Source organism: Anas acuta, chromosome 2 (assembly GCF_963932015.1).
Source record: "Anas acuta chromosome 2, bAnaAcu1.1, whole genome shotgun sequence".
Taxonomy (NCBI): domain Eukaryota; kingdom Metazoa; phylum Chordata; class Aves; order Anseriformes; family Anatidae; genus Anas; species Anas acuta.
Window position 1 is genome coordinate 145,297,702 of NC_088980.1, and position 22,509 is coordinate 145,320,210.

Here is a 22,509-nt window from a genome sequence, read left to right on the forward strand (position 1 = left end):
GCGACACAGAGCAGGCACTTGTCTGGCGCTCGCTGACGGACAAGCCACAAACAGCCGGTGGCTCTGGGTCAGATCCCCTTTTGCCCGTTCCCTCGGAAAGAAGAGGGGTGTTTGTGCTCAGGACACAAAGCCCAGTCTGTTGCAGATTTGGATGTGGGCCTCCCTGCCTGGCTCCAACCGCTGGCTGTGCACGGGCTGGAGCCTAAGGGGGAAAAGGGGAAAGAGACCATGGGAGCTGTCCCACGTCCCCAGAGACTCCTCATCTCAAACTCAATCATTTTTAATGTTGTGCTTCGAGAGCACTTACATAAAGTGCTCATGAAAGTCTCAAAATGTGTAAATTGGAGTTTAATTTGTATATTTGCCATTGCTACTCTTTAAAAAGACCTTAACCAGGCTTACATTTTTTCCATCGGAAAAAGCTACGCACGGCACTTCTCCCTTTGGCAGTCGCTACCATTTGCTTGCTTGCTTTGGTGCGGCTTAGGTTGGGAGGGGGCAAATAATAAAAATGTTAACACTTCTTCTCACCTTTAGCTTGGACAGGCTCAATAGCAAGCAGCTATTTTACATATTTACATAGCTGTGTCAGCACTCATATGCCCACAGAAGAGGAACACAAAATTATGGGTCCTCTTCTTGCCTAGCCTTACCCAAAGCTAGCTTCAGTGAAATCAGTTCAAGCATTCAGTCTTTGCAGAGGTCACTTGAATCCAAGTGGTTCCAGGACCAGGGTGTGTAGAGAAGAGCAAACATCAGCCGTGGTGCACGTGCCATAGGAAGGGGTCACGGTGTTCTGGCTGTCCTCACCCCCAGCCACCCCGCTCTAGCCTGGGAAGCAGAATATTTGCATCTATACTTCATATCCAACCTTAATTTCAAGGGTGAAAAGGCAGCAGTCTCCTTTGCTGCTATGATTCACACGAGCCTACAGCAGGGCTATTCAGAGCCGGCATCCAGTCCGAGCTGAACCCCACAGAGCCGATGCCTGGGGGCACTGCAGTTCAAGAGCCTTTTGAATCAGACCCGCACGATCTTTTCGCTGCCATTTATAAAGGAAATAAATGTTCAAAAAGCACGGTGTTATCATTGCAGAGCTGTGTCTCGCTGGACTTTTCTGAATCGGTTCTTATATTTAACTGGGCGTTCTTCATGTAATACAGTAAAAGCTTTCTTTGCTACGCTCCAGAGCTGTGATTACAGGTTTAAAATTAGCAGTTAGCTTCAACTCACTGTATTTTCTAATGATGCCTACATCTAAAAAAGTAAAAAAAAAAAATCCAAGGTAATTGGGTTCCCTTCCAGGCCTGGAAACCACAGAGCTCCTGAGCTAAGCCACGCTCTCCCAAGAGCACAGACACAAAAATACAGCGTGGCTGCAGTTTATGGAGTGTCCACCACAATCCCATGTCTGTCACCTTTCAATCACTCTTAAACTGCACTTGCAGCTTTGCACATCCTCAGAGATAAAGCGAACCATTGGGCCTGGCTGCCAGGCAAAAGGCCAGCAGCAGCTGATGGAGCCTGCCTGGACCCAGGGAAGTGTTTGAGTCACCATCCCTGGAGTTTTTAAAAGATGTTTAGATGTAGAGCTTAGGGATATGGTTTAGTGGAGGACTGGTTAGTGTTAGGTTAGAGGTTGGACTCGGTGATCCTGGAGGTCTCTTCCCACCTAGATGATTCTGTGATTCTGTGACACAGCCTTCAGCCCCAGCAGGAATCTGCCAGTGTTCGGGGGGGGGGGGATCAAGGCAGCAAGCGAACATTTTGCTTATGCAATTACTTATCCAGCCACAACTGCGGATTTTCCTGCATGATTGGGCTGATAAGCATCAAACTTTTACGAACGTTGCCTTGCATCCTAAATGATGCGGTCAGAAGCCAGAAAGGAGGTGAATGATGTGCAGAAAAATGCTGGGAGGTTGGGGAGAAGATGCACAGAGGCTCTGGGCTTGGTGTGCTCTGCAAACCTAGAATATCTCCAAGGACTGCCACCATCCCGCATTATATATACTGCAATGGCACTAAGAGGGCTCAGCAGCAAACTGGAGTTTCTCCTGGAGAAGTATTCATACAGTGACAGTGCTACAGAGAAGGCGGGTAGACATTTACAAACATCCTGCTCAACAGGAGAAATGCCACGTTTCTGCTGGGTGCAGCTTTTTGGAGAAAAATGTAACTCCCTGTAATGGAAATGGAAATGGAAATGGAAATGGAAATGGAAATGGAAATGGAAATGGAAATGGAAAGGAAAGGAAAGGAAAGGAAAGGAAAGGAAAGGAAAGGAAAGGAAAGGAAAGGAAAGGAAAGGAAAGGAAAGGAAAGGAAAGGAAAGGAAAGGAAAGGAAAGGAAAGGAAAGGAAAGGAAAGGAAAGGAAAGGAAAGGAAAGGAAAGGAAAGGAAAGGAAAGGAAAGGAAAGGAAAGGACTAAGGAAGAAAAAGACTAAGAAAATATGAATCATCCTTTGGAAAGCTGTTGATACACAATCTCCTGTCACCCTGTATTTTTTTAAAAGAAACCTCTTAGTTTTTGCAAATCATGGAAGTTTGAAGAAGTAGCTTTTCAATGCTTTTCTAATTTGCAACAAGGATCCAAAGCTCTGGCCCAGATTTGGCTGTGCTGAATTACTCAACCTTTGTGAGCAGCACTACATTAAGAAATTGCAATTGTTTAATCAATTATTATTGCGTAAAGTGACCATGCTCAGAGACTGAACTGCTGCTGGGTCAACTTTACAAAGCTTTTTTATTCATCAGGTATTAGGGAGGAGGAAGGATATGAAGAAGGAGGTGAACAGGTTGCTGAGGAGCAGTGTGGAGCAAGGTTTGCTAAGCCCAGGAAGGCAGCACATTCGCACAGGGTCTCATCTGAACCACTTGTGAGCAGCTCCTTTTAGCTATGTAGGAAGACAACAAAGTGAATCAACACCCAGTGAGGACCAAAGACTTACCCATGTTGTTTTAAAGGTGAATTAATGCAATAGGTATGAGAGACAGGATAAAATCGCATCAGGACTTTTTTCCCATCAGTGACTTATATCAATATTGCCTACTAATATAAAAAAAAAAAAGAAAGAAAGAAAAAACACCCAAGGTTGATAACTTACTCCCACTGAAATCAACAGGAAAATTCATGCCAACCTGAACAGAAGGCAGCTTTTGCTCTCTCACCTTTCCCTCCCCTGTCTCGGCACACTCCAGCAGACGGCAGGGTATCCCTGGCAGCCTGGCTCTTGCCTGTTCAGCTGCAGAGAGCCAGACCCAGATATGCAGCTGGGTGGGGAACACAGCTCCAAATAAAATAAAATTGCAACTGCAGCCTCCCGTGAAGTGCTCCAGCTTCAGGCAGATATATCAACCCTGAGATTCGTGCGGTACGGCTATAATCAAGACTCTATTTTATTTTCATAGAACAATTAATGTAATCTGTATAGCACTTGCAACAAACAAATTGTGCCTTGCATACAAGCCAATGCATGTACAACATGCAAGCAATTTCAGAGCGTACACTGTATGTGTGTATCCACTTATACCTTGTGCCAGTGCAATACAGGTGATGGACAACTAGTAGCTGTGCCTGAACCAAGGCTAGCTGAGCTCTGGAATTAAGCAGCAACATTTAAGTATCTTCTTTAACCAGCATCACACAAACAAACAGAAATAAACAAAGAGAAAATCAAGAAAGAAAATTATGCATCTCACATTCCCCCACAGAAATCATTCTTCACCCTTTTGGGTTTTATCATTGGGTTTTTCTTTTTTCTTGATTCTTTTAGACACACAGAGCTCCACGTAAGTCTTCAACTGAGTGAAGTGGTGCACCTGCAGGCAATGTCTAATTTAATTTACAGCTACATTGAGGAGATATTATTAAAGGTACACCTAGAAGAGCTATTTTAGGCAAGTTTTAGAGACTTGAGAAATTTCTTCTTCATTTCCCTCTGTATTCAAGGTTTCTACTGTAAGCTTCACAGAAATAAAGCAGCATCCCCCCATAACCATGAGTAATTGAAAAGATCAAACACAAACAGATTATAGCAATTCACGTAGTACATCACTTGTGACTTCTCCACTAGAAGTGTATCTGTCTTGGCTCATACAAATACGTGTCCTTATCCACTTCTTACCATGTGTGTACTGATTGAAAAGCAAGAGAACAAAGTGATTTAGGAGAACAGCACGTCTCAAGTCTCCAAAGAACAGAATAAATACATTCACTTACATAAATGAACAACATATTTTAACGAGACGAGAAAAAAATACTGCATTGAGTTGGTCAAAACTTTTTAGCTATGAAAATTTCCTGTTGATCAACGTGACATGATTACAGAGATTCTGCAAGTGGAGAATGTACATTGGTGACTGCCTGCTACTCCATGCAGAAACTTTCAGTTGGAAAAGTTTTTAATTGCAAGTTCAAATCAACCTTTTGAAAGCAAACTGCTTTCTTTCGAAATATAAAATGTCATTTCAAGTTAAAACATCATACAGATTCCTGCAGAAACTAGTGGGTTTTCTTTCCAGGACAACCCTCCCTTTCCTCCCTCAAAAACCAAAAGGTATTTGTTCCTCAATACTATTTTAAGAGTGTGAGCCTTGAAACCCTTCTAAGGTCTTAATACTACTTCTGCACATAGACGGAAAGCTCTGGCAGCACTTGAATGAAAAGTCAGGTATTTAATACCAACATTTCAAGGTATGCCCAGCAGAAAACTTCAATATATATAAAATAAGATCAACACAGCATAGCAGTCCTTGTACACGCAAACCCTAGAATCAATTTAAGTTTATTTTTATTGGGTGAAATTTACAATATGCCCTAACTCAGTATTTATTTCCTCAAGGCTTCACAGACAAAGTGCTCCTCTTTTGCTAGTCTATCCCACATGTTTATTAAAATAGATACAACACAGTGAAAGGCAAACATAAAACTGACAGAGGATCATTTTCAGTTTCAGGGATATTTTATAAGCTATCTCTCAGACCTTCAATTTATGGCTTCCCTTAATGGAGCCTTTCAGGGCTGATTTTAATGCGTTAAGTGGAAATTCCTCTAGTTTGTTACTGCAATGTTTTCTTTACGACCTGCCCTCATATATCATGTAGGTCTGGTTTATTTATACAGACAGCCGCTCATTCAATGGGTTGGGAACTTCTAAAAACTAGCTGCTTTCACTTGCATTCTTCCTGAATTAAAACGCTGTTTTCTTTTATTGCTGTTTTGGCTGGACACTCCTCCAGTGTTCCACAAACATAAAGACGACTGAAGTTGCTCTGAGCTTTTTTTTATAACCTTTTTTAAGGCAGGAATACAGATTTCCTCCCTGGAGCCAGACAAGAGCCCTTTGTCTGTAAGCATCTTGGTACCAGGCTGCAATCTGACAGCTACCACTACAAAGAAGAGGCCTCCAAAAGCCATGAGAGCAGCAGGGGCTTTGAACAGATCAGCTGCAGCATCTTGCACCTTGAGGTTTGTCTGCAGGTTTATGTGCTGCTCATGTCTCTCCCTGCCGGCACACTCAGGACTTCCTCAGCTGTTTGCAGACTTTGAGCTATGTGAGTACTTTGACAGGCTATTTACCTGAGCAGTATCTAATTTCTAGATGGGTTTAATTTAGGCAAAGCATAGTAATAACACCTGGAGCTCTTCACAAAGAACATGCTGTCATCACTTGATTCTTTCCAGCCTGAAGCTCACTCCCTTTCCCTTGCACTAAGTATAGCTTCCTGAATTCATCCAACAGATCACAACCAGACACATCCCCGGCTCTGGAAGAGGTTTTCCAGTGGTACAATACATAGGGCCTGCTAATGCTGTGCTGAATTGGTACAGCCCACAAAGCTGACCTCGCAGAGACCCAGTGGGTACCAGGGGCACCGGATCAGCCCTTCCATGCCAAAAGGGTGCAACTACACTGGCCTCAATCCATGTGGTCCTCAACCATGTACAATCACAAAATCATAACATATCCCAAGTTGGAAGGGATCCACAAGGATCATCGAGTCCAACTCATGGCTCCATACAAGGCTGCCCAAAAATCAGCCCATGTGTCTGAGAGCATTGTCCAAACACTTCTTGAACTTCAGCAGGCTCAGTGCTATGACCACTGCCCTGGGGAGCCTGTCCCAGTGCCCGACCACCTCTGGGTGCAGACCCTTTCCCTAACCCCCAGCCTGACCCTCCCCTGTCCCAGCTCCATGCCGTTCCCTCGGGTCCTGTCGCTGTCCCCAGAGAGCAGAGCTCAGCGCCTGCCCCTCCGCTCCCCTCGTGAGGGAGCTGCAGGCCGCCATGAGGCCTCCCCTCGGCCTGCTCTGCTCGGGACTGAACTAATTAACTTCAGTGCCTCCTCACACATCTTTCCCTCTAGACCATTTACCATCTTTGTAGCCTTCCTTTGGACACTCTCTAATAGTTCTATGTTCTTCTTTATACTGTGGTGCCCAAAACTGCACACAGGACTCAAGGTTGCTCTTGAGTCCACACCAGCACAGGGCATATTGGGACAATCCCTTCCATCAACCAACTAGCAGTGCTGTGCTTGATGCACCCCAGGGTAGGGTTGGCCCTCCTGGCTGCCAAGGCACACTGGTGGCTCATACTCAGCCTGCTGTGACCCAAAACCCCCAGATCCCTTTCCACAGGGCTGCAATCCAGCCTCTCATCTGTAGATATATCCAGGGCTGCCCCGCGCCAGGTGCAGTATCCACCACTTCCTCTTGACATTGCAAGGTCGAGGCCAAAATGAGGCATGCCTACTGCTGGGGCTGTTCATTACAGAGGTGTGTAAATAAATACGCTGTGCAGTGTGTGTGCATAGGTACATAATTACATTACACATAATCCTACAAGAATCTTGCTGGTTCTCTGGAGACACCTTTCCATCCCAATCACCCTTCCCTGATGGAAATCATGTACCAGGGAAGTCTGCCACTGCATGAGACAGGGCAAACAGGTCAAAAGGGGCAGAGAATCACCACGGATAATGTGTTCTTTAGCAAACAACAGTAATTTAGAAACCTTTATTTTATTTTTTTTTTAATGTCCAGAGCATCCCCAATAAGCTGTAAAGACATTCATAAAAAATAAATAAATAAATAAGCAGCAAGCACTGAAGGCAAATCCTGCTCATCTCATTCCTGGAAAATACTCCTGAACGTCCAATACTTAAATCCCTCCTTTGGCTTCAAGTCCGTGAGAGAAGGCTCCTGCTGGCTCCTGCCCGGCAAGAGTAAGACCAACGGGAAGCTGCCCGCTAGGAGGGCACTCACGTCATCCTCTGCCTTCCTGCCAGCCCCACCGCGGGCTCAGCCCTCCTGCCAGGCAGTTTTGCAGTGACTAAAGCCTGAACTCCAGGATAAACAGATAAACTCTCGCTGTCTGAGTTAAAACTATTAGCTTACACGCGATCTCATAAGCCACACGCTGCACAACACTAAACCTCTCCAGCACCTTCACCTTCATGCAGCTGTTTCTTGCTCCCCTTGCAGAATCAGAGCCAGTGACAGTCAAAACACAAGTGATAATACAGTAAATCATCCTGGAAATGGCTATTATTGAAATAACTATCATCTGACAAGAGCGGAGATATGTTATTTCCATGGTATATCTTTCATTACTCCCTTGCAACTACTCGCTTATGTCAAAAGCCAAAATCTTTATTACACCATCAGAATATGCCTATGGCAAATGGAACATAAAGCATAACTAATGGCCATATTTCCCTGAAAGGGCACATGAGGCTGACAAATAGTCACATGAGGTCATATTATCTCTTGGAGCAAATCAGCTAAGTTGTGCCTCCTTTGCCAGAAGGGTATTTATATCCTGATACTATTCCTTTTTATTCTTTTTCATTTATTTTTATGTTAGGATATATCCGTAACTTTCACATACTGGGGAAAAGGATCCCGGTTCTCAGATATTTACACCATCATGTAAATTTACACTAATTCATGCTGTTAAAGTGACCAGAAGCTATCCACAGATGTCACTCACCTTCATGATGCCTGGAGCAGACTCGGTGCTCCAACACATCTGAAGATTTCAACTGAAACATCCCTGAGAACAGTGAGGAAATAAACAGAGCTGAATTTATACGATGACTTTTAGAGCTGCGCCAACAAGCATGACTTCCAGCAGTTCAGCAAAAAGCTGCATAACATTTTTAGAAGGAGCATGCCATATGTTAATCACTTCTAATCAGAGACAGTTTCTCCACGTCTACCGTTCTGGCTCATTTCCTTACAATTAAGAACTCCATTTTCCCCAATTGCTACAATACAGATGTGCTACTTTGGCAGTGACCTACTGTGTCGTGCCCTTAGCATAGGCGCAGTGAGAGCCATAACCAGTTCAGTAGTTCATGTTCTAGACAGACAAAATTAAAGCCAGACCATAACAGAAGTGTACAGTAGCAGCAGTCAGAAGTCCAAGTCTGCCAAACAGTTATTCAGAAATTATGTCCCTTAATTTAATTTGCATGATGGAACAAACCTAACCCAACAGCAAGGCAGTATCTAGCGGTGAAGCAATCGGAAGGACAATTCACAGTTGGTTAAACTTTTTGTAAGCAAGTTTGTTAACTTACATTCTGGCAAAAAGTAGATTTTGATAGCTGAGTGGATGGTGCACAGACCAACTTTTTTTTTTCTCTCTGCAAGCAGAGCTAGCTAACAAACTTTTGCATCCTAGTTTGTTACCCAGTGGTGCTGTACTCAGAATTTGCAGGATGCTGGATGCCGTAATTTCAGTGAATCCTCTTTCTTCTAATAGTGCAAGGCACAGAGGGCAAGGAATGGATTAACTAACTTTTAAAGCATGGAGACCAAGCCTCACAGAGCAGTTTTCTTGGTCCTGCAAAATAGCAACTGACAGCAGCCTATTTAAGAGCATGAAGCAGGCTCATAACCCTCCTTCCAACATGTAGCATGTGTTACATGCTGCACTCTGATTTCTAGAGCCCTCACAGTTTCTCACAAACTTCTCTAGCTCAAATTAAGCATGCATCATCACAAACACATCTAACCCACTCCTTGCGGTGATGTTTCTCGAGGCATGTACTGAACTTTGCCACTCCCTGATGTTCCTTCCAATCTCTACAAAAAACTTTGTGCCTGTACCAAAACGAACTATTTATTCCTAATATTTCTAGCTGTTTCCCAATCTGCCCCAACACTGCCTTTCTCTCCCTGCTTGTCATTAAGTACAGATGTGCTGGCAAAGACCCTTAGCCCCAACAGCTTACGCTGACAGCGGGATTTCTTTCTGCTCAGCACAGTTTAAAGTTTGCAGAGGTGACACAGCTGAGCAAAAAGAGCAAAGCTCACTTCACACCAGCTACAAGTGCTGTAGTGAGACCAAGGGGGGGGCGTCAGGAGGCAGTTAGGGAGATGAATCTCACTCACCTCCACCCATCATATCAACACCAACAAAACTGTGTTCTGCAGTACTCACTAAACCCTTTTGCAGCCTGTAATATGACAACATAGTTAAAAGACTTCCTATGTTCCCATGAATCACAGCTACCATCCCTTCTTAAACAACTATTTTTCCGAGGCACCTGAAGAATTATTTCAGACTTGAAAAGCCAGAGTCTCCTGTGCATTGCCAGGACACCTTTGTTCCCATCGTATTTTGTTCATTTACGTATGCTATTGCTCTCTTGAACTGCTGCTTCCTCCAATTTCCCCTCTACTGAAGTAGCTGTACTGATTCTAACAAGTAGCCATGGCAACATAATCTTGCAGAATAAAGTACAAAATAATCCTATGATCAGAAATCTAAATTAGAAAAATGGAATGGAAATAACATGTTCTTAAACCCTGGAAGTAAGTGACCACGGGAAGAGATTACAAATAGATACGGTAAATTCTCCAACACTCAGGAACTCTGATGCACACAAATGAATGCTATACTTCAAGTCAAATTTACACATAAGTTACTACCACAAGAAGCTCCACACCATGTGTTATGAAGACAGTGAGATTAAGAAAGTTAAAAACAAACAAACAAACAAAAAACCTTCCAACCCTACCAAACCTCTATCTGGAACTATCAGCCTGTTGGGATCAGCACTTGTCATCGTGCTGCAAAGCCTGCTACGTAAAATTTCACAGCAAAGTTGCCTCGATTAGGCTGTCCCAAAGCCAGACTCTGGTTTGAGTTACAGGGATGCCCTTACAGCTCCCTTGAAGTGGACACACAGCGAGCGCTTCCCATCCAAACCCAGCAGGACAGGGATGGGGACAGTACCATTCGTGTTCCCATATCATTATCCGCATTCCTGGGAGGGTGAGACTGCCCTTCAGTGAAAATTTTTACCCTGGCAAAATTAAAGTACAAATACTGTTTTATTAACTATAGTGAAAGCTTCCACTTTTTTTTTATTTAATTCTGTCTCATGGTTTAAAGATTCTTCACAGAGTTATACCAAGTTTTCGGTTCAATTTTCCACAAAGGAATTAAACGCTAGGATTTTAGAAAATGCTTCTTTTCTAGTGATGCTTAACAGGTACCCAGACTTTGTATGTGCAATCGAATCCCAATCCCCTCGATACATTTAATCTTCTAAGCACCTTGAAGGAGACAATACTAAGCCGTAAGGAAGACTAATTTCCAAGCTGGGGGGTGAGGGGAGAACCCTGCACCCGGTCCAAATAAATCCCCTACTGCCTTATTTTCTTTACAGTAACTGAGAAAGAGGGCTTGAACCAGATTTACTGCAAAGAGGATGTACTGATTCTTATCTGTGAAAGGTGATACGGACTGTCTGGACTGCTAAATTAGCCTGTAATCTAATCTAATCAATGAAAGACACATCGAGTGTTCCCACTCAAGCTTCCCCATCAGCTGCAGGCAGCTGAAACAATCCAAACTGAGATTCACAGGCACTGCTCAGCTCTCGTATGGTCGGGAACAAGATTACCTCCTCCTTTACCTTTCAATTTCACTTTCAAGCAGATGCGTGCCAAGGGCAGCTACATGGTGTATGAAATATGACACAGCCCCGAAGTACAAAGCATTTCCCTACCTGTGTATCTGCTGGAACAATAAAAGCAAGCAAACAAACAAACAAACAGAGCGTTTTCCCCATACATTTACTGGAACTGTAAGGAGTAGCTATGCATACAAATTGCAATCACTGAGATTTACAGCCCTGATTGTACAAAGCAGTTGCATGAGGTAGGCACTTACAAAGCGTCCCATGTCTCATTTTCCCTCTACACTTGCAAGGGACACATTTCCTTGGTTAAATAATGTATTTTAACCCCCCCAAATCTCTCATTGTCAGTACTTTACTGGGAAAAAAAAGGACTGAAAGGCAGGCAGAATCACTTTTGTTTCGTCAACAAAACATTTCAAAGGGGTAGGAAGTATTGTTACAATTCTTACAGAGATACTGCTTGGAGAATAACACGTGTTACTGCAGTATACAGTACATCACGCTTTTCTTAGACTGCTTTAAATCTGTGGATTACGTCCAAGAGGCCCGCAGAAGATAACTATATTTGTCCATACGCTAAAATTCACCATGCCAGTGGCTGCAGCTCCGTGGGCAATTTCTGCAAACCCAGGGAGACCACAAGAGCCTCGTCTCACGGGAGCTGTAGCCGCTGCCTTGCAATTGTATTAGTTTAATTGAGAATTGCTCAAAGCCATGAAGAACTCTAGCAATGCCAAGAAGATGCTCTTCTCCTGCTGCACACCTGGCACCACCATCCTCAGAAGCTTGTCTGCACACTTTTGGCAAGTCAGGAAAAGACACAATATCCAGCACATAAGGACGCTGTCTTGTCTCTCATGTAGAAAAATTCTTTGCTTTTTTGAATGCTGGTGAGAAGTTAAATCCTGTGTGTCCCAAACACCCAAAATCAAAGCCAGGACTACAAGCTGGACACTGGTGCTTGCCCTGCCCCTGCTCCCTTGCAGCCATGCCCAGGCTGTGATGGAAAGCCAGCAGGAAATTAAACCCTGGAGGCAGAAGAGGTCCACCCCTACAGATGAGGAGAGAGCAGTATTTCTTCGAGTGTAACTGCATCGTCATCACCACCTCTTGAACCTTCTGCCTCCCAGCTCCTCCTCTGGTAGTGCTGCCCGATTTCCCTTGCACTTACCAAGTGTCACCTGCTCTCGCAAGGCACCTTGGCCAGTCAGCCCTGGAAGAAGGAACTGATTTATATGACTTTAGCTCAGTAGCTGGAGTGTACACGAGGGCTGTGACAGACCCATGTCCTTCAGGGGTGGAGAATGAGAGGACAGAACAACCCAGGATGGCCAATATCTGTTAGAGCAGGACCTCTCCCACGGAGCTCTGCAGCTGGGCCACCCTGTACCGGCACAGCTACTGCACCCATGCCACCCCCAGCCCTTCAGCAAACAATTTTCATTTCCACCAGCTCAGAGACGGCAATCAAGGAGGCAAAAGGGGCAAGTGTTAAAATCTCACACTGCCCTGTGTGCAGACCGTCCTGTGCCCGTCCCCCCCAATGCCAGCCCTGCCTCCCACGCAGGGGCACTGCCGAGGGATTTTCTGCTCCCTTCCTCCCCGCAGAGGAATGCAGGAGAGATGGCAGCTTAGTGCTGAGCTGGTGAATGCCTCGTTTCACTGAGCAAGCAGTTTTAGGAAGGACGCCGTATAACAGGGCTCCAGTGCTCTGACGTGGGGTGTGCTGAGCCACGCTGACCGCATCTTCACTGCTGACAACCTCCAGCAAACGCACAACCCTAGGAGCCTTCCCAGGAGCACACAAAGCCCTGGACAATGCCAGGAGCCCTCTGTCTCCATCTCATACCCTTAAATTTGCCTCTCATGCTTAGCGCCTTGTCGTGCCTCTTCAATTGCTTTGAACCAAATTCAGCCTTTCGGCTCTGCAAGGCATGAGCACAAGTCTCAGAAACTCCCTAAAAATGCAAATGTTACATTTTGGCACTGGAAATGAGCGCTGGCAATGCCCTGCTAACTGGAGGAATATCTCAGGGAGGAACTGTGCATGTGCCTTCCCCAACACACAGAGCTTTTTGTAACGCAGAGCTCCCCAAGAAGTCAGGAAACGGCAAATTCCTATAGTCCAGAAGGCAAGGATAACCAAGGCTCTCCCTCTGATACTTTCAAAGAAAAAAGAACTTTTGGATATTCCTTCCTCTAGTAATAAAAAGACCATTTTAGACTGTGCTACGGAAGAAAGAGCTCCAAAGTGAGAAACTGAATCTCAGAGTTTCCAACTGCCTGCTTACACAAAGCACTCGTGCAGAGAGGCTCCTGCACCTCCTGGGGCAACACTGGGGACAGTCCTGAGTTTGGATCCTCTGCTAAAACAGTGAGAGAAAGCCAGGACAAAACACTGATTTCAGTGCCTGAATATTTTAACGACACACAGGGATGACTACTGACACAGGCTCTCGATCTACAAATCACAAATTCCATTGCAGAGACAACCACTGAAACACATCAGCCTACACCTCCACGGAGCAAAGAAATGCAAGGAAACCGCTGCAGTGGCCAGAGGAGTGGAGAGAAGGAGGGTGTGAAGCATCCCTGCTGAAACAGCTTCATCTTCGCTCTTTCTGGGAGCAAATCTGAGTTTTAACAGGCTCGTGCAGCAGCAGGGTGTTCAGGTGCTGTTACTGCAGGCACTACACGGAGGGAGAGCCCTGCAAGCCCGATACGCACTGCATTCCTCGTTAGATCACACCACAGGTCAGCTGCTGGCTGGCCTGCACCCCAGGGAGCCCTTGTGCTGTGTAAACAAACCAGTGGCAGAATTTAGACGTAACAGCTCCATTCAGACCCCAGCGAGGAGTTCACATGAAGGCTTCGAGGCTGTCTCTGTACGTGGTTCAGCCAGCAGGGAAATGACAGAGTTTGGCCATGCAAGCACAGGGCGCACAGAGGGGGGGTGCAGCAGCCCTCAGCTTGTTAAACCCTCACTGGGCAGGGGTTCGTCCCTAAGTTTTCCCTGCAACGTGGACAACACCAAACAGTTTCTCAGCAGATGCTGCTGCAGATGAAATTTGCTCGCCTGCCCTTTTTACTGCACAGACCCAATTCTCAAGCTTTTCCTGTAACTTTCTGCCAGAGCTGGTTGGCTGCAGCTGATGCTCAAGTGCATCCCCTAACCGGCAGCAGTGCTTCCCTCCGCTGCTCCAAATAAAAAAGAGACACACGTGAAACAACGTGTGGTACCTACAGGTATCGGGACGCCGAGGCAGGAGCACCCAGGGGCTCAATGCCACCCACGCTGCAATGCCACTGACCTGCAGTTAAATGAACTTGTGGGCAAATACGGGATCACTTTATCAAACCTGTGCCAAGGGCACTGCTGAAGCTGCTCATTCTCTCAGGTCCAGCAACTACATGAACCCCGGGGAGAAGACAAGGATAAGAGCATTTGTGAACACCTCTCCCCTCATGCGCTGGGTGTCCTGGGCAGCTCTGTCCTGTTTCTGCTCAGCCCCTCACCAACAGAGGTCCCCTTTTGGGGTCACCATCCCTGCACTCCTCCCTCTCGTGCTCCTAGCTCCGGAGGCGACTTTGAAGCTGTTTGTAAGAACAAAACCACCTCGGTCCCCCTTGAGAAACGAAAGCATGCGCTTTTTGGGGCCAGTTCATGCAGGGCACTGCCGGCCCCATCCAAGCCTGCTGCCCCCAGCCCTGCAGCTGGCAGTGGGACGGTGGCAGGGGGTGAGGAGGAAAGCGGGCTCAGGAGCAGCCCCCCAACCCCTTGTCTTTGAGGCTGGGGGGTCTCCCTCACCCCTTCAACCTCCCCTTCCCCCTTCTTGGGCTGAAAAGAAGTGAGGACAGGCCAAGTGTGCATTTGGGGTGGGAAGGGGGATGCGGACAGGCTCAGAGATGCCACAATGTGATGGAGCCCCCACAGTGGGATCAGAAACTGATGGGGTCTGGAGCTCCTCTGCCTGATCCTTGGATGGGAAGAGGATGCAGGGCTGAGACCCCAAAAACCTGCTGTCGAAGGGAGAGCCCTGCGAGGTTCGGGGGGAGATGGAAACAGGCTAAAAGCAGCCTGGACGTGCGGGGTGCATGGAGCCATCCCCCCCATCCCTCCTCCACAGCCGAGCTGAGCCGAACTGACCCTTGGCATACCGGGGGACCGCGTCCAAGCCCCTTTCGTCCCTACCTTCCAGCAGCACCTCCTTGCCGGCCCTCTTGAGTGCCTGCACCGCCTCGTCGTGGGTGGCATCCCGCAGGTCGGTGCCGTTGACGGCCAGGATGGCATCCCCCACGTAGAGAGCCTGGGTCTGGTCAGCCGCCAGCCCCTTGAAGATCTTGCTGATGAGGATGGGCATCTTGTTCTCCTTGCCCCCCTTGATGCTGATGCCCAGCCCGCCCAGCTCCTGCTTCAGCACCTTCACGCACCTCTTCTTGTTGGACACAGCCTCGGGCACCTGCTCGGGGGGGTCGGTGAACGCGGTGCGCACCGCCGCCGGCCCCCCCGCTCCTCCACCACCACCAGCACCTCCACCGCCGCCCCCTTCTGCCCCTCGGCACGCCGCCCCATCGCCTCCCAAGCCGTTGGGGGCCGCTCCGTCGGGCCGCTCCTCGCCGCTCAGCACCAGCGCCTCGCCGCCCAAGTTGGCCAGCACTTTGTGCCAGCGCTCCCGCACCAAAACTTCCAGCCAGCCGCTGCGCTGCGCCCGGCCGCCCCCGCCGCCGCCCGCCGCCGCTACCGCCATCTTAGGAGCATGCTGGAAACGCCGAGTGAATGCAACCCGGTTAACCCCCCCCCCCGGTTAACCAACACCCCCCGCCCTCCCCTACTCTCCGGCACGGCTCGGCACGGAACGGGAGCCACCGGACTTGAGCCGGGGGGCGGTGAGAGCCCGGGGTGGGGCGAGGAGCCGCGGCCGCCCCCCCGGGGCCGCGACGGGGCGGGCGCACCTGGCGGTACCGCCCGCAGCTGGGGAGAGGGGGAGAGGCTAAAACCGCGAAAAACGCGAAAAACGCTGAAAACGGGGGCTGTGGGGGTCGTGGGGGGGTCTCTTCGTCCCGTCGAGGGGGCGGTGGACACGTGTGGAAGGCGCCGTGCTCCGAGCCCGGTTACTCGCTGCAGCCGTCTGAAGGCAGGGGGGTGGCGGGGTCCCAGCCGCGGATCGGCTCGGTGCTGCTGCTGAGGGACAAGGAGGCTCGGAGGCGGCTGGGGGATGTGCCGCCAGGCTCGTGGCTCCTTGTAGGGTGGCGTTTGGGGCCGTGGGGACACGCTGGGAGCGGTGGTGGCCGCCCCGCACAGCGCGGCTTCGGCGCGCCGTGGCGGTGAGGGGAAGGAGGGCGGTGGGAGGGGTGGGGGTAAGCGGCTGCTGGCAGAGGGGCTGCGGCTAAAGTGCAAGTTTTTCCTCAGTTTTTCCTCTATTCTTTGCATAAATAAATGGATTAAAGCAAATAGGTGGCTCAGAGGTAGTCTCTTTTAGTCGTAGAGTCCAAGTTACTTCACTGCTTTGTAGGATGAAGACAGTAAATGATTTTCATGGGTTCTTTCGCATGTGTTGAAACTCTTTTCCTTGCCCCTCAATTATCAAGTTTTAATCCCATGCAGTCCATGAGTCCCATTTTTTTGCCTTTCCCGTGCTCACTTTCCTCCTAGGATGCAATAGTGTGACTGATGAGGGGCTTGGGTCCCCAGCCCAGGTGTGAGAGAGGATCAGACCATCACACCAGCAGTTTGGAGGTGCCACCAAGCAATTTGGGGCTGCTGCTGTGCCATGGTGGGACACTACGGCCACCAAGACCACCACGGTTTCCCCTCCATACAGCCAGGCTCCAGCTCCTCCATCAGCTGGACTGAAAACAGCAGCGATTCAGGAGCACTCGGCACAAGCAGGAGCAACACTTTGGGGGGCTGAGGCTACACAAAACGCTTTCCCTTCCCTCCAAAAGACAGCAGAAGGAGGCCTCGCTCAACCCTCCTCCGTCTGCAGCCTCACCAAGGCTGCTCAAGCACCTCCCCCCCGGAGGAATGCAAACCTGAGCCCAAGATGTGCCATAACCCACCGGGATGGGTTATTCGAGGATAACAGGTGGGTGGGGAGAGAGCAGACAGAGGAGAGGTGTCTTCATTTCTCATGTTAATTAATGCGAGGTGAAAAACTGTAATTAAGTTTTCAGGGCCATGGATCTAGAGTGAAAAGAAGCATGTCCCGCTGAACCTGAACAGGGCACCCAAGCCCGAGAAAGGACTCGGCTGTAGCACTCCCTTTTCTCCAGCATTTCTCGCTGCCTAATTTAGGTTACAATACCCTGTTGCTTATTTCGTCCAAGTGACCAGGCTGAGTTATCAAATCAGGCATTTCTGTTTCCCGAGGGATCAGCTCTTTACAATTTTTTTCATGTATTTTCTTCATGAATTACTAAAGAATCAGCACTGCTGCTAATGGAAATGTGTCCCTTAGTATTTTTTAAGTAATTTAAGAAAATCTACCAGAAAAAAAAAAAAAGGAAGAGTCAGATGTTTTCTGTCATGTTATAAAAGGTAATTGTGGAAGGAAAGGAAATGTTTAGTGCCTCACCATTCTCTTTCAGCACACCGTGCGCTTTGCCCTGGTTTCTGAGGGTGTCTGGTTGTCCTGTGGGGTTCCTGTGCATCCACAACTGCACCGCCTGTGGCTGAGAGCTGTGCTTGTTCCAGCTGTTTTCCTTTCCCATTCCAGCAGAGGTAAATATAAAATTTCCCAGGGCCAGCATCCAGTGTATGGTTCCCTGGTATGAAAGAGGCTTTATGGCAGCATTCACTGCCTCCTCCTCCCCCTCCTGTGCCCACCTTGGAGCTGTAAGAAAACAGACGTGCCATTTGAATTTCGGAAATAAAAGTGGAAAGGAGATGGTGTAAGGGATGCTATGGTACAGGCCCAAGGCAAACAGTCTCCCAGGTTGTCTCCCAGCTTGGGGACAGCAGGGCTGACTCCCTTTGATATCCCTGATATTGCTTACCTGTCCTAAGAGGTACAGGCTACTAATTGTCTTTGTGTACCCAAGACTTTGTGTACCCCAAGAGCACTTTCTGGCTGTGAACTGGGGGTAGGTTTGGGGGGGACGGAGGAGAAAAGATGCCTTGAGACTTCTCTGCTGGCTCCCCAGCCAACATTTGTGTCCTCAGCCATCTCAGGTCTGTAAATCACGCCTGCAAGAGTCGCTCCTGAAATACAGGTTTATGCAGCAGGAAGAGGAACGGAGGATAAAAGCGGGTATTTAGTCAGGTGTTTAATGCTAACGTTTGCAAGAGAGAAACCTGTTAGTGCAAGGTCAGCTGCTGATCCCTAGTGGTTTTCAGCATGTGACTGAGTGCAAACTCTTAATTTCAGCTTCTGAGAGTGACATTTCTGACATGATCTGTGACTACCCACCCTGCAGTTGCAGTGTGTGGTACGGTTGTGCCTATTTGTAGGATGCACGGCGGGGGGAGCAGAGCACTCGGCACTTCGGGCTGTCCTCCCTTGCTAGAAAGGCTTCCAGTTGGACGTGGCTTAGCAAAATCTCTGTAGATAACTTGCCCCTTTGAAAGGGACCGCTGTGAAAAGCAGACGTTTTCAAACAAGTCAAACAATCGCCTTTTACCATTTGTGTTTTAGCAGCAAGTAAAAGCCTGAACTAGATTAGGGCCCCTTTCACTCCCGCTGTATAAACAAATTGCTGGGCGAGATAATGCTAATAGCTGCAGCTGAATGGGGCTTTGCTCTGCGGGCAACTGTGGGCTCAGTTAAAGCCAATGGGCTATGTGGGAGAAGCAGCTCAGTGAACTGGAAGAAGTGGGGTGGTTGGAAAACACAGAAACTCTGAAAATACTGAAACCCCTGAGACAAAGAGCACTGAGGTCAGTGCAGGCCTGAAAAGCAGCAACGAGGGCTGAAGGGCTCCCTGTGTAGGGCAGGGAAGGGGCTTGTGGTTTGTGCTTGCACGTGGGAAGAAAAAAATCCAGGAAAGCAATGCTGATGTGGTTGTGGCTATGGCACTGAGGAGGTTTCTTCAGACTCAGCTTTGACTAAAGGGGCACGCCACAGGCTGAATGGTGTTTTCCTCCTGTTTTCAGGCAAAGAGGTCAGAATTCACATTTTATGTAAATAAACTGGCCTCCTGACAGCAAAAACATCACAAGGCCACGTATACAGGCTCGCCACTCAGACAGCAGGGCAGGGAACGCAGTTCCCACCCCACTTCCAGGCAGAGAAGATAAGGACAGGGGAGAGCCTGTCTACAGCTGTGGCTTTATGGCTGTCTGTGCCAGTCTGTAGCGGAGGTAGTTTTCCAAGGATTCTGGGGGAGACGCTCAAATCCATCCAACACTGCTGTTCTTCCCTTTCACATTGCCATTGTAGCAGCAATTGTTCAGTCTGAAAATCATTTAATCTGAAATTCCTTTAAATCAGAAACAGGGTTGTGATCCTTGAGCACATTGCAGATGACGGAGGTTGGATGAAGCCAGGTCTGGCTGATGACGTTCCCATCTTGTTACCCTGACACCGAGCAGCCCAGCAGACGGATCTGGACGGGAAGGAAGGCCGGCGTCGGAAGTCCAGTGCTGGAAACCCGACAAGTAATGAGAGCTGGAAGGGAGTCCAGTTCCTCCGGTGATCCCAAGCATTGCAGCAGCCAAGTTTAAGTCTTTCTGAGGAGCGTGCCTAAACTAACCCTATGTGTTCCTCCACGGCAGCCCCTCCTACGCATACTAGGATGCATCAGGGCACTCCAGCCCTGGTCCAGATGTCCCCGTCTCACAAAGGAGGCACCTCTCACTTGACTGTGTCATGCCTTGCAAAAATCATAGCTAATGGGGGCTGGCAACCCCTTTTCTAGCCCCTCCTGAGCAATCCACCCCTTCTTCAGCATTGAGGGAGCCTTGCCTTTAAAGCCAGCAGCCAGCAATCATTTCTCACTGACGCTGGCGGGGTAATGAAGATGTTTAGAATGCCTGAAGATCTCCATAATCTGGAGGTTGCATTATGGCTTATTTTCAAAACTATGAAAGCATTGTTTCCCTTTTCCTAGTCTGAAGCTCTCCAGGTTTTTACGCACATCACAGCGTTTAAAAATAAAATGAGTGCGTCGCTGTTTGCCAGCAAGCGCTTTATGGAGTCAGTCTTTCAAAGCAGGAGCCTACTTGTGCGTACATGAAAGAAGTATGTGTGCGAAATCTGCATGTGCACCTACCTGAGTCACATGTCAGTGAGGCGAACTGAGAAAATGTTCCCACAGCTGGGGAGTGATGGGGCAGGCTGTAAACGAGCACGTTTCCATTTGGCATGTACAGCCCTGGCACAAGAGAGCACAGACGCGGGTGCCAGGAAGCATTCAGGTTTTGTGTGCACACAGATCTGGGGCTAGCTCTTGCTCCTGTGAAAATAACTTTAAAAGGGGCAGTATCAAGCCCAGAAACGTAAAAATGTTTGCCTTGGCTTTGAGCAATTTTGTGAAAGAACTAAAACCAACAAACTAAAAATAAAGGTTCGTAACTACAGTGTTGACACTGTAGCAAAGCAGAGGTTTTCCTTTCTTCGTGTCCTGCACTTGCTCTGCAGATCTCCATCCATGCATTAGTTTCTTAACACTTTTTGCTCCAAGTTTCTTTCATTCCGTCACTTTGCAGTTTCTTAATTTAGTTGTTACATCTTGCATACCAATCTCCCCCTACTCCTAAAGCTGAGCCGGAGATGTTTTAAATGCCAGGATCAGAGGTTTGCATTGCAGTTAGTTCATGAACGTGTAATAAAAAATGGGGAGAAGAGGTGATGGAGCTCCAGATCTCATCCGACACGTCTCGGCTACATTTTGGTTTTCATCAGAAACAGGTTAATCTGGTTGGGTGTCAAAGCAAACAAAGCATTTTTACCACCTTGTTCTTTCCTGTTCTTAACCTATTTTTTGAACGTGGCTGGGGTTTAACACGCTGGGTGTTACATCCACATGGCTCTGACCCCACAGCCCAAAGGCTTTGTGCTCATGCTGTACAGTTGTCAAACCCCCTGCACTCAGAGGCTCGCTGCCTTTCACCCCACTCATGCTATGCCCCCTGCAAAGCACACAGTCCATGAGGTCTCCAGGCTCGTCCTGTCCTGGGATCTCCTGTGGGATCTTCTGCTCATCTGTCCCCAAAAATCCACACCTGCAGCCTGCTGCCCTTTGTGCCAATGAGCTCGGCTAGAAAAGCTCGTTTGCCCCTGCTGTAGGGCAATATATCCTCACTTCAGGGCCATATATCAGTCTGCTAGAGTGGTAGGAAACAGAGATGGTCTGCTAGGGCAGAAGGCAAATGAAGAGAGGGATTTATGATTTGGAAATGGGCAGTTCTCCAAAACTGTCCTGCAAAGATGAGTTTTAGCTCAGGCTATGTCCTCAGCACAAATTTGTGCCCCAGGAGCAGCCCCAGGCCCAAGAGAAGGAAGCAGCATGGTCCTGGGAGCCTTCTGGAACTTCTTCAGGACCTTAGCAGGACTCCCCTACCTATCTGTGTGGGAGCAACATCTTGATACTCCAGAACCAAGCGGGATGGATGTCCCACGTCTTCAGAAGAACCTTGTTCCCTCTTCTCCATTACAGGAAGGGCAAAGAGGTCAGGCAGCCTCTTTGACCTCGGCATCACTGCAATGAGTACAAGCCTCAGCCAGGAACAGGACCTTGCTCCCAGCCATCACAGGGCAGAACCACGTCGGAGGGGAAGTTGTGGCTTTCCCAACAAATGCCTCGTACTGCACAGCTACTCGTGAACAAGCAGAAAACATGTTCAGCTGAGGAATGGGGTAGTACAACAGTATCACTGGAGCACTGGGAATAATGCTGTTCACCTTCAGGCCTTGTAAAATGCTGTTGTATTGCTTACATGTGTATATGGCACTGCCATAGCCTACTTTTATTTATTTATTTATTTATTTTGGTCTCACTTTTGACCTCTGCAAAGGTTTAGTTCCTCCTCCTGCTTCAGATGGTGTCTGCGCTCATTCTCTTCCTGAAGCATTGTAAATGAGGTGTAAGTCCAGGAAGAGCAATGGAAGACTCTGCAGAGAAAAGAGAATCACCTTCACTGTATTTTTGTTTCTTGGATGTTTCTTGTGTGCTCCAGAAATAAGACACAGAGCTACAGTGCCTACAGTTAGCAAAGACAGGAACTATCACATTCAGGGGGAGTTATGGCAATGTGCAATGAGTTATGGCAATATTTGGCCAGATCAGTTTATAAGACAAGCCTGGGAAAGAACCATTGAACACATCTTTTATTGTAGCGTGATCAGTCTGAGTTATCGTTTCATGGGCAAGAATCATCTGAAAGAAATCTAGGGCGAGACCCAAGCAAGCCTGGGGAGGTGTTTGAGTCAGGGTAGGAGCAGATCCTTTAGACACAACAGATCTGTTCACCACTAAGATTTTAGCATGGACCTGTCCTACCTGATCCTATCTCTTAAATCAGAGATTTGTATTGGAAGTAAAGATAAAATCACACTTACAAATCAGTGACAAAGTCATTTTAAATGCCATTTTGGAAAACTGAAGGTATTTGACAGTGAAATCTAAG

The 22,509-nt window shown here is 47.9% G+C and overlaps 1 protein-coding gene and 1 long non-coding RNA gene across 2 annotated transcripts in view; one reads left to right on the forward strand and one right to left on the reverse strand.

Moving 5' to 3' along the window:
- The window catches only part of SNTB1 (syntrophin beta 1), a 114,970-nt gene extending 99,002 nt beyond the window's left edge, over positions 1-15,968 (reverse strand). Inside the window, exon 1 of the mRNA XM_068672577.1 lies at positions 15,136-15,968. Coding sequence (XP_068528678.1) covers positions 15,136-15,691 — 556 coding nt within the window. The 5' untranslated portion in view covers positions 15,692-15,968. The remainder of the gene's footprint in view (positions 1-15,135) is intronic.
- On the forward strand, positions 15,713-20,647 carry LOC137851439 (uncharacterized). The gene is made up of 3 exons (XR_011093178.1): positions 15,713-15,830; positions 17,532-17,664; positions 19,373-20,647. It is a non-coding gene; the product is annotated as an uncharacterized lncRNA (long non-coding RNA).
- The last annotated feature ends 1,862 nt before the right edge of the window (positions 20,648-22,509 follow it).